The 12,930-nt window shown below is 43.2% G+C and overlaps 1 protein-coding gene across 2 annotated transcripts in view; it reads right to left on the bottom strand.

Moving 5' to 3' along the window:
• Positions 1–12,930, bottom strand: part of ASXL2 (ASXL transcriptional regulator 2) — a 145,766-nt gene that overhangs the window by 11,406 nt on the left and 121,430 nt on the right. For both annotated transcript variants that reach the window (XM_082249207.1, XM_082249208.1), the window contains 3 exons: positions 12,634–12,774; positions 7,787–7,950; positions 6,015–6,111 (listed from right to left, as the gene is read on the bottom strand). In XM_082249207.1, the coding sequence (XP_082105333.1) occupies positions 6,015–6,111; positions 7,787–7,950; positions 12,634–12,774 (402 nt within the window). The remainder of the gene's footprint in view (positions 1–6,014; positions 6,112–7,786; positions 7,951–12,633; positions 12,775–12,930) is intronic.

Raw genomic sequence — 12,930 nt, 5'->3', positions numbered from 1 at the left:
CAAGGAACAGCCAAGCTATGCTACTAAGGTGAGGTTGTGGAAGACAGTTTCATGTCACAGATCATACACCATGGCAAGACTGAGCACAGCAACAAGACACAAGGTAGTTATACTGCATCAGCAAGATCTCTCCCAGGCAAAGATTACTAAGTAGACTGGGGGTTCAAGATGTGCTGTTCAAGCTCTTTTGAAGAAGCACAAAGAAATGGGCAACGTTGAGGACCATAGATGCACTGGTCTGCCAAGGAAACTTAATGCAGCAGATGAAAGACACATCATGCTTACATCTCTTCTGAAATGGAAGATGTTGAGCATTGCCATCAACACAGAACTGATAGAAACCAGTGGGACCCTACATCTACTGTCTGGAGAAGCCTGGTCAGGAGTGGTCTTCATTGAACAATTGCGGCCAAAAAGCCATCTGTAGATATGGAAACAAGTGACTCAACTTTGCACAATATCGTAGTAACCGGGGTGCAGAAAAATGGCAGCAGGTGCTCTGGACTGATGAGTCAAAATGTGAAAAATTTGGCTGTAGCAGGAGGCAAATGGCAAAGAGCTGGAGAGCGGTATAATAATTAGTGTCTGCAGGCAACAGTGAAGCATGGTGAAGGTTTTTTGAAAGTTTGGGGATGCATTTCTGCAAATGTAGAAATATAGGCAGATACCTATGTAAAAGAAATTGTACATTCTGTATTTAACGGTATTTTATTTTGTATGGTTTGCCTATGTATTGCACATTGTACTCATTGTGCACACGGCACTAATAATGTTTTGATTTTTTTAGAGTCCTAATTAGAATTAGCGTGCCTATATTATGCTCCTTATTACCATAACAGTACAATTGTAATATTAATGGGATACATACGTAATCATGTGTATAAAAAAACTTAAATTGCATATAATAAACAGAACAGTTATTTGGAAAGATGCTGAGAGTATCTTTTGATGTCTGTTCCCTACACCAGTAGGTATTCATTTGGGTATTCATTTCCAGTAGGTTTCATTTGGAACCACTAATCAATGAGGATAGGAGTTGCCAATCTATAAAATGTCCAGAAAAGTTGGCGAGCCAGCCAGGAGGGGATTTACAGGTGACCCGGAGAATCCAAAACATGGAGCTTGAGACGATCTATGAATTTCTGATAATCTAAGCTCTTTGCTTACATTTGAGTTATCAGACTTCCTTCATCAGTAAGGCATTTTTGGGACAAAGGTTACCTATTTTACTCCCCTTAATTGAACTGAATTTATTGGTGAGTATATGTTATGTTGTCAATGTCTACTGTCCATTGAAGTGTTATAGATAAGAGAAGGAAGATTAGTGCTGTTAACAGGAAATATGAAGCACACATCTGCTATAATAGTAGTTTAGAGGCAAAAGGGTATAGGAACATGTAGAGTAGAGAAAAAGACTGGCCAGTCATCATGGGCATTCAATTAAGTATAGGGAATAAAAGGTAAGCGACCCTCAAAAATGCCCAGCACAAGAGGAGTGTTAGAGAATATATGAATCGAAGGTGGGGTTCTGCCTTTATTGGGCACCTAGAAAAATGGCTAAAGTAGACAGGGATATACAATGGGTAACAGCGTTACCACAGTCCACAGGGACTAAGAATCATGCAAATTAAACAGCTAGAGAAACAGCTTTCTACTGGAGCAGGACTGATCAAGGGTGACTGACAAATTAACACTAGACATAAAGGGAAATTTTAAAGTTAAAGCGGAGTTCCACCCAAAAGTGAAACTTCCGCTCATTTGCTTCCTCCCCCCGTCCAGTGCCACATTTGGCACCTTTCAGTGGGGAGGGGGGGAGGAACGGGTACCTGTTTTTGACAGGTACCCTTCCCCACTTCCGGGAGACGGCGCCATCCCTCGAAAGTTTGGCTCCCTCCTCCTTCCCCCCGCCGCCGAGCCAATCTGAATGCACAGCGCATTTCGCGCATGCGCAGTAGAGACCCGCCCATGAAGACGCAAGGCTTCACTGCCGGGTTCCCTTACCAGCAATGGCGACGGACGCAACCGACAGCCGATGGAAACATCAGCTGCGGTGCCGACAACGATGGACTCCAGGACAGGTAAGTGTCCTAATATTAAAAGTCAGCAGCTACGCAGTTGAGGAACGGGTTTGGCCTGCCTTTGTGGATGAGGTTTAGGTACTTCCAGCTCTGTCATGCCGTCCGATCACAATTCAGGGTGCCTCCTCTCCTCCAGCCCGATCCCATCGAAAAGATCTTGGCCCCTGGGGACTTGTTAAAACCTTTGTCTACCCTCTATGCCTCTCTCCTGGGTTCTGAGTCTCCCAAACTTGAACGCCTCTGGAGCCAGTGGCAGTCTGATCTCCCCTCGTTGGACAGGGAGGGCTGGGAGGAATGCCTAGAAGCGGGTCCTAAGTTGGTTATCCCCTCCCGTGACAAATTGATTCAGGTAAAATTTCTGCATAGAGTGTATTACACTCCTGAGAGGTTGCATCGTATCTATCCTGACAGGGAGGCCACGTGCCAGCGCTGTCGCTCCCACCCGGGGTCCTACCTTCATATGTTTTGGGACTGTCCTGTGATTGCTAGTTACTGGTCGGCAGTTTTCGGGGCTATTAATGCTAAGCTGGGTTTGACTCTCCTGCCCTCCCCCGAACTCGCACTCCTGGGTATTCATGAGGATGATCAGCGCTCTCACCACTCCAAGCTCCTCATCTCGTTTCTTCTTTTCTATGCAAAGAAGGGTATACTCCTCGGCTGGTCGACTCCGTCTCCTCCGGATGTGCCGTTTTGGCTTAAACCGGTGGATGCGGACTTGCCCTTGTACAAGCTAACGTATATGAATAGGGGATGCCCTTGGAAATATGATAAGGTCTGGGCACCATGGACTGCGGATTGATGTTGCCTGCTCTGTCCCTCCCCCCCCTACCCTCTTTTTTTGTCCCTTCTCCCCCCCCCTTTTTTTTTCTTTTTTCTTCTTATGTCCATTCCCCCCCCCCCCCCCCTTTTATTCCGTGACTCTTAGATCTGTGCCTCTTGACATTTTTCAGTTTAGTTGCTGTATGATACTGAGGTTTTGTGGTATGTCGAATCGCACATGTATTATGTTGACTCTTTATTTCTGACCTGTTTTCTGTACACATGTTTTTTCAATAAAGCACTCCTTGTTTGTTAAAAAAAAAAAAAAAGTCAGCAGCTACAGTATGTGTAGCTGCTGACTTTTAATTTTTGGAGGGGGGGCACTTTAAGTTGTGGAATGAATTTAGGGTCAGGCATCACAACTTTTAAATTCTAAAACATGAGAAAAAATATCAGATTTGACCACAAGATGGAGCCAGTGGTACATTTACAGTTTAAAAAAAGTTCCCATTATCCTTCACTCTGAGGCTGCATTCACACCTGAGCGGAGTGTCTTTGAGTGTTTTTTTGCGCGCTTTTGGCATGTTTTTATCTGCGACTTGCACATTTTTATACAGCGTTTTTGTGCTTTGGTGTTTTTTTTAGCCAATAGAGAAAACTATCATTCTAGATTCCTGGTAGATATATATTTCTAGATTGTAAGCTCTAACGTTTAGGGCCCTCTGATTTCTCCTGTATTGATTATATTATATAGTAACTGTAATGTCTGCCCTCATGTTGTAAAGTGCTGCGTAAACTGTTGGTGCTATACAAATCCCGTATAATAATAATGATATCATCTGTTGCATCATTTGCTGCTAGGTATTTCAACTTTTTTTTGCTTTTCCATTAAGCTTTTATATCTTTTTTGTTAATTATTATTATTCATTTATTATTATTTTTTCTGTTAGGGTAAAGGGTTAGAGATAAGGTTAGGTTAGGGTTATGATTAGGAGTTGGGTTTAGAATTGGGATTATTTATTTTTTTCCTTAGGGCTCGGTGTTAATACTACTACTATTACAGATAATAATAAATAAATGTACAATAAATACACAAATAAAAATAATCATAAATAAAACATAAATACATTCAATAAATGAATACTAAGTAATAGATTTATGTAAATGTTCAGGCAGCGCTTGCTCAATCATAAACTGATGGATAATCCTGCAACTGTTATAGTGAACACTGTGAAATACCACTATAATGGTGAAACCAATTAATATTGATAATTGCTATAAAGTGACAAATATAAAAACATAATACAAAATTATTTTTTTGTGCAAAAATATTATTGTGCTGCTTTTGACAAAGTCGTCTGTTGATGACGAAATGCGTCACGCTGATGCTCCCATGCGTCACTTCCGGCCCAGAGAGGGGAATGCATACCAGGTAACAGGCAGCGTCCATTACTCTAAACCACCTGTGTCAAACACAAGGTCTGAGGCCTGAATCTGGCCCTCCAGGCCATTTCATTCGGCCCTTACATCCAGGGGAAGGGGTGGAAGTGAGATGTGAACAGTCTGTGAAAGAGAGCTGATTTCTGCACACTATGCATAGCACACATGTAAACCCTGCACTCAGTATGTAGCGCACTCCTCAATACTGCACTCTGTACACAGCGCACTCCTGAGCTCTGTACGTAGTGCACCCCTGGATTCTGCACTCTGTACATAGTACATCCCTGAGCTCCGCACATACCGCACTCCAGGTATTTATAGCCCCTTTAACATTCTCCCACTGTTAGTGCAATTTGGCCACGCCCATAGTTTGATGCGGTTCAGTGGGGGGTGTGGTTGAGTTGCACCTATTCTCAGAGAAAAAAAGCCCCGCATAAATGTTTATAGTCTTACAGATACAATCGGCCCTTTGAGGACAACCATTATTCTTGTGCGGCCCTCAAGGAAATTGAGTTTGATACCCCTGCTCTAAACATACCGAGGGTTGCTGTTTTATACTAATACATAGTTAGTGAGGCAAAAATGTAACTATAAAACTATTAGATGGGCACCTTAACAACCACAACATACAGGGGTATACGATGTACTATTGACATAAACACACACTCATCATAGTTTGAACTGGAAGGACTGGTGTCTTTTTTCAGCCGCACTAATTATGTACTGTAACTAATAGTGGCGCTTTTTTAATGTTTTTTTTTTTACTATAGTTACCGTTTTTTTTTGCCTTTTTGATGCAAAATGATTTTACACTATGAGGGGCTTCTTCTCCATTTGTTGTCTACCTGCATAAAAACATTTTTGGACCCCGGCAATCGCAAAAGGAGGAAGTCTGCACCCGTGGAAGTCACCAAAGGACATCGCAGTGGGATAGGTCCTCTAGAAAGACCTACAAGCCTAGCTGACTTTCCCTACTATAAGGCAGGGGAGTCACCAACATCTGGTGAGTGCAGAGTCATCACATTTTTTTTCAAGTGATGGACACACAGGAATCATCCTTGGAACAGAGCACAAAGCACTTCAATGCACATAAAGACTTTTTTTTTTTCACAATATTTTTTTTTTGCACATGTATTTGTGACGAACGCCCATTTGCTGGGACGTTCACCACAGGCTACTGGAGGAGTGTGGAGGCCAGCCTCCTGCCCACGGACTACGAGCCCTGGCTTGTAGGGGAGCGTGGCTCTGTGTGGGGGTGTATGCTGGGGGACCGTTGGAGTAATGTTATTTTGAATTCAAGTCCCTGTCACCCCAAGTGACACAGACTCTAGGCCTAAGCTGCCTACAACCAAGGACTTCACACAAGGAGAGACTAAACAGATGCTAATGACATAAGACTCAGCTATGGAATACTGGGGGGGAATTGGGGGCCATAGTTACTGCATCACGTGGGATTCGGGAGACCTAAGACGGAAATACTTGTTCGAAGTATTGGGGGTTCGTTACAGTATTGTTTTTATAATTGTCGCTTTTTAGCAATTATAAATATTGATTGGTTTCACCATTATAGCGGTATTTCACAGTATTCACTACAGGCAAAGCAAATCTTCTCTTTATGTGCATTCAAATCTAATAGTGTAATGGTCAAATGGTTTACAGCACAATGTAAAACCATAGAGCCTTTTATTATATTGTAAACTTTTTGATGTTTTTGCATTAGGGCAGTAGAGAACTTACCTTCAGCCAGTCTCTCCTTCCAGCTCTGGGATGCAGAGGTGAAGAATTCATTATTGAGGGCAGAGTTGTTCAGCTTTAAAAGCCCATCTGAACCGGCCTGAGGACAGACAAAACTATCATAATTCATCTTATTTGAAGAAAAAATAAGTAGCTCTGGAATCCAGAAATATTCTATAAGTGTTATTATATACTAGTGGTCTATCAACTTGGTTTCTGGATTCTGAGCTGGTAGCTTCTACATGCCAAAGCATTTCCACAATGTTCTTGTAATATAATATAATATAACCACCAGTTTACAGTCCAGATATAATTTTATTCCAATGTAAGATCAAATCGAGCCAACGCCTTTCGGGGGCCAGAAATTTTCCCACTTAGAACATAGAAACCAATATACGTGGACAAGACAGAACGAAGAATAGAAGGATAAATGGAGCACAGAGTTTTCAGATGCTGCTTTGCGCAAAATCACCATCCAGTTCAACATTTAACATTTTTTTGTTTAGGCATTTATTTTTTAATTCATACACTGTCACTTTAAAACATTTTTTTTAAATTACTTTTATTGTTATCAGAGAGAATATAAATATCCCCTGTGATAGCAATAGGCAGTGACAGGTACTCTTTATGGAGAGATCTGGGGTCTGTTAGACCCCAGATTCCTCCTCTGCCCTTAAAATCATATGATCGCACCAAGAACGGGGTGTTCAGATGCTTTTTATTCTTTAAAAAAGTCGCTGTTTACATCTGGGCAAACCGGAAGTGATGTATGCACATCGCTTCCAGTTTCCTATATCACAGAGGCGAACACAACCGTTCCGGTCTCTGTTTGCCTCTATGATCAGCCAAGGGAAGCGCCGGCTTGTTGATCGTGTCTCGTGGTGGGATGGGAGAAAGCTGCGGAAGGCAGCACAAAGGGAGGAGTCCCCTCTAACTGCTTGTCATGCCAATCCAGCGGCTAGTTACAAACCATCTGCTCTAAAAAACAATACTGGGCAGCTGCAGGCATCATCCCGGTATAACCACTTGAAGTCTAGCGATGTACTGTTATGTCTCTGGTCGTCAAGTGGTTAATACACCACCAAATCAGAGGAATTTTAACTTACCTATAAATTCCATATCTTAGAATACAGTACAGTACACCTTACGAGCCTATAACCCGTGGCATATGAATAGGATGCCTGTGTCCTATACTGTACTATTAAGATAGACCTTTTTGTTTTCAACACCGACTTTTATTCCACAAATATCCATTTTGATGCCCTATATTTCTACCAGATTGGCAAAGAAGTAAGTTCCAGTGCAGAGAGCCCAGCACTAATCGTTTGTTGATATGGGGAATGGGTGGTTTCAGCACCGATCCTGGCACTGAATGGGCCAAAACATTTGGCATCGGATCTTCCTGGCACATGATGAAGAGCAAAAATGCTTGATGGACTAAAAAGCTAATAGCTGTGAATTGGAGTTCAGTTTTAAGAGCTTCAGGGATGGCGAACCTTGGCACCCCAGATGTTTTGGAACTACATTTCCCATGATGCTCCTGTACTCTGCAGTGTAGTTGAGCATAATGGGAAATGTAGTTACAAAACATCTGGGGTGCCAAGGTTCGCCATCACTGACCTAGGTGATGTGTTAGAGGAAGATGAAGTGTTAATTTAGGTGTTAAGTGTTACATACTCACTCCAAGGACTACCTAGGTGCTGAAAGCCAATATATGGCAGCTCTTCCTCTCTGTGTTATACAGCCCATCACTCCTTGCAAATTCAACATCTTACCGGCCGGTCCACCTCTGGTAGAAGCCTGAGAAGTCTCTGTTGGCAGTCCGCTGGCAGCAGTGAGAAGGTGTGCTTATTTATGAGGGCCCGCAGGTTGGTGTTCACCAGGATGGATTCCGGAGTCTCTACGTCTATCTCGGCACATTTGGTCCGTTTCAAGTGACCTGTAAAGAGAAGATGTTCCAGTACATTATACCAGACGGGAAATCTAGTCTTGTTATAGTGCCTATACACGTGTCAATCAGACCCTGATAACCAGGGGTCAGCGACCTAAGGCACAAGCGCAACGGCGGGGCAAGCAAAGCCATTTTCAGCAATAGCCACCAATGGAAGATTTGTCCATCAATGCTGTTTAGCATGCATGGGAGAATTGATAGAATTTATTTGCTCAGCCTGCAGGGAAGAATGAGGGAAATGGAAGAGTATATGGCAAGGCTTAAAGTAGAATTCCAGCCTAACACTAACTAATCTTAAAAATTGTTTCCCCCCCATCTCCTAGTACCTATGCTGCCTATTCTGTTTAAAAAAGATCTGTATACTTAGCTATTTTTAATCCTCTCAGGCCACGTGATCCCCATCTCCGGCTGCCCTGTGTCAGAGCTGGCTGCAGGGGAGAGGAGGCAGCACCAGCAATGGCTGGGACATGGGAGCCTATGGGTGACCTCACACTTTTTGGAATTCCCAGCCGTTATTAAGTGTTCCCTCCTCTCCCCTGCAGCCGCCACTTACTAACACAGAGGATCACATAACTGGACCGGAACAGACTAAAAATAGGTAAGTATACAGAGCTTTTTTACACAGATTAGGCACCATAGGTACCAGGAGAGGGAGGGGACATTTTTTTAGACTAGTCAATGTTGGGCTAAAATTCCACTTTGCAGCGCTGGCTAGAGGTTGAGTATAGTTCGCTTCTGTGTCCCAGAGCTCTCTGCTGGCCACTGACATCTTAAGCCAGTCTTGCTTCCGGGTATTAACCTCCAAGCCATTTTCAATGGCTGGGCTGAGTTGACGTCACTCCCACATACGTGTGGGAGTTCATTCAACTCCACATTGCTGAAATTGTACACAAAGCTGCACATGAGCAGTTCAGTGTACAGTGCGGACAGGCAGGCAAGATACTTTAACTACTTCAGCTCCGGAAGGTTTTACCCCCTTAACCTCCATGGCGGTATGATTGTTTCCGATTTTAGGTGCTGAAATCAGTACAATTATTTTGCATGTAATTCTTAAGGACGAGCAGCCCAAACCAACTATTTACATATGATTTATTTTTTTACTGTGCATTCTTCTTCATAACATCTCGGGTATGATAAAGTTTGAAACACAAAATCATAAATTATAATATAATAAATAACTATAAAAATGTTAAAAATAAATAAATAAATATATATATATATATATATATATATATACCTATATATATATATATATATATATATATATATATATATATATATATATATATATATATATACACACACACACACACACACACACATTATACACACACACACACACACATTATACACACACACACACACACACATTATACACACACACACACACACATTATACACACACACACACACACATATATATGTACAGTAAAACTGCAGGCAAGGGCACTGGGGGGCAAACTAATGTCAATTTATTTTATTTAGTAATGTAATCCAATAGGATTACAATATATCAGTGTGTTTTACTTTTCAAATTTGCTGCCGGATCCACCCCCCTGCGACGTGACGCTCGCAGGGAACGGACGCCGGGGCACAGAGCATCAGGCGGAAGATCCGGCCGCCGTATGCTGCAGGTATACATCGCGGGATACCGGGGACAAGGTAAGTAACCTCTCCCAGGATCCAGCGACTTCTCCCTGGCGGTACCCCGAGTGTGGCTCGGTATTACCGCTAATGGCACTGAAATTCCACCCCGAGCCACACTCGGGAATACCGCCAAGGAGGTTAATGACCAGGCCATTTTTTGCGATTCGGCACTGCGTTGCTTTAACTGACAATTGCGCGGTCATGCGATGCTGTCCCCACAAATCGAGCTTTCGTTTGGTGGTATTTGATCAACTCTGCAGTTTTTATTTTTTGTGCTATAAACCAAAAAAGAGCAACAATTCTGAAAAAAAAAAACCACAATATTTTTTACTTTCTGCTATAAAACATTCCCAATAAAAAAAATTTAAAAAATATTTTTTTTTTTTATCAGTTTAGGCCAATTTGTATTCTGCTACATATTTTTGGTAAAAAAAATCCCAAAAAAGCGTAAAATAATTGGTTTGCGCAAAAGTTATAGCGTTTACAAACTATGGGATAGATTTTTGGACTTTTTTATTATTTTTTATTAGTAATGTCGGCGATCGGCGATTTTTATTGGGACTGCGACATTGCGGCAGACAAATCTGACACAAAGTGACACTTTTTTGGGACCGGTGACATTAACTACTTACCGCATATCGACGTATATTTACGTCGGCAGACTTTGCGGGGGTATACCAGGATGATGCCTCTAGCTAGAGGCACCATCCCGGTATCGTGGTTAACAGCCAACGGTCGGCTTTCCGTCGGTAACGACCGATGCGGTCCGGGACGTCCCCCCCCTCCCGCCGCCTTCCGTGACTTTGCTCGGGCTACCATCCCACCGGGAGCCCCGAGTACCCAGCCGGCATGTCCGCCGGCTGGAGGGAGTTCCGATCAATGCCGGAAACGGCTTCGATTGGGTCTCCGATGACGTAACACGGAGGCGGCGTCCATGACGTCACTTCCGGGTTACTGTGCTGCAAAAAGCGGCAAATTTAAAAAAACGGCTGTATGCAAAAATGCAGTTTTCGGCGTTTTGCATACATGGAAGTGTAGTGGAGGGGTCTAGGGTCTTTTAGACCCTCGATTCCTCCATAAAGAGTACCTGTCACTGCATATTGGTGTCACAAGGGATGTTTACATTGCTTGTGACAGCAATAAAAGTGATCAGATTTTTTATTTTTTTTTTTAAACCTGTAATAAAGTTAAAAAAAATAATACAAAATAGCCGCCCCCGTCACCGTTATCAAAAAAACGAAGAGATTTCCAGTCACAACTTACCAACCAGCCAGCGACCAACCGAATTGACCTGTCTAACAGTATGCGTTAAAAACAGGGGTTTGGTTGCACACATTTGCAAATACATGCGTAAGCTGCAGGCCACGACAAGGCACCCTGATATCTGCAGTCCCTAACTCTACAATTTAAAGAGTCTCTACAATGAGAGCACATGCATTTAATGGGATAGATGGAGGACAGGTAACTAGAGGGAGCCCACCCCTCCTTAAAGGCACCATTAGCTCGCGCACAAAAAAAAACGTATACGGAGGTCGAGCCGCGAATGAAATCGCTGTTTAAACCACACATGTGAGGTATCGCCACGATCGCCAGAGCGTGGGCAATAATTAAAAAAAAAGAGCTACACTCTAACTCTAAACTGGTAACCGTTAAATAAATTTTAAACCGTAACATGTTGGGTATCTATTTACTCGGCGTGACATCATCTTTCACAATATAGAAAAAAAATGGGCTAACTTTACTGCTTAGTATTTTTTAAATGCAGTGAAATGTGATTTTTGCAAAATTTTTCCAAAAAAATGGCGTTTTAAAGACCGCTGCACAAATACCGCGTGACAAAAAATATTGCAATGACCGACATTTTATTCTCCAGAGTCTTTGCTAAAAAAATATATATAATGTTTGGGGGTTCCAAGTAGTTTTCTAGGAAAAAATACTGGTTTTAACTTGTGAACAAAAAGTGTCCGAAATAGGGCTGGGGCTTAAGTGGTTAATACACTGATCAGTGCTAAATAATATGCACTGTTACTGTATAAATGACACTGGCAGGGAAGGGGTTAACACTGGAGGTGATCAAGGGGTTAAATGTGTTCCCTATATGTGCTTTCTAACTGTGGGGGGGTGGATTTAACAGAGGCACAGAGAGATTGCTGATTCAGCTTAGCTGAATCACACAATCTTTCCCTGCCTCTCTGACAGGAGAGATGTCTTGCATTGTTTAAATTCAGACGGCTCTCCTGTCAGTCTAGCTGAAGATCGCAGGAGGCCGGCGGCAATCGCGCCCGCTCCTCCAGCGGTCTGCCTCCCGCTGTGTCAAATCACAGTGGGAGTGCGTCTTCGGCGACGTGCGTGTGCACATAATCACGTAGATCTATGTGATTATGCGCAGCCAAGCCGCCCTGCCGCAGTAAATCTGCGTGGGGCGGTAGGCAAGTGGTTAATGCAGAAGAGACAGTGGGGTCGATTTACTAAAACTGGAGAGTGCAAAATCTAGTGCAGCTCTGCATAGAAACCAATCAGCTACCAGGTTTTTGTCAAAGCTTAAGGGCTCTTTCACACATGGAGTCCGTCGGTTTTTCACAGCGAGGAATCGATCCGCCGATCCCCCGCTGACCAGGAGGATGACAACTGTTCTCTGTGCTGTGTGCGGAGACACAGCTATCAGGTCCCCATGCATCTCTATGGGGGAATCGGATGGGAACGTACAGTCGGTCCGTTCTCATCCGATCCAATGGACGGATGGAAAATAGGGTTTCCATCCGTCCAGATTTGAAGGATCGGATCGGATGTCAGTGGACATGTCTCCGCTGACATCCGATGCCCCATAGAGATGCATGGGGGGACCGTTCAGATCCGCCAAAAAAACTGACAGGCAGATCTGAATTGTCCACCTGTGTGAAAGGGGCCTTATTCGAAAAGCTGGAGTTGGAAGCTGATTGGCTACCATTTAGAGCTGCACAAGATTTTGTACTCTCCAGTCTTAGTAAATCAACCCTAAAGCCTCTATTTCATGATGACACTTACTGTCCCGCAGTCGGCTGGACCTTTGCAAGGCTTTCTTTCCGAGGCCATGCAATGATTCATTGGATTTAACTGCCAGGTTGGAGGCTGGTGCAGAGATCTGCTGATTCCTAGGCTGCACCTGGGAGCGCTTCGTTGTCCATGCTGTAAGCAAACAGAAACAGGAAAAATATTTAGTAATAATACTGCATCCACTGAATGTCAAACTGAAACAATTGTCCCTGAAAAGGGGTGTGGACCTTGAGGCTCTGTTCACACAAATGCCAACTGGATGTGGGTTTCCCCGCATCCAATTCACAT

This window comes from Pelophylax lessonae, assembly GCF_965119305.1.
Source record: "Pelophylax lessonae genome assembly, chromosome: 3".
In the NCBI taxonomy this organism is placed as follows: Eukaryota; Metazoa; Chordata; class Amphibia; order Anura; family Ranidae; genus Pelophylax; species Pelophylax lessonae.
The sequence above is the reverse complement of the archived record's forward strand: the minus strand, read 5'-3'. Positions and strand labels throughout refer to the sequence as shown.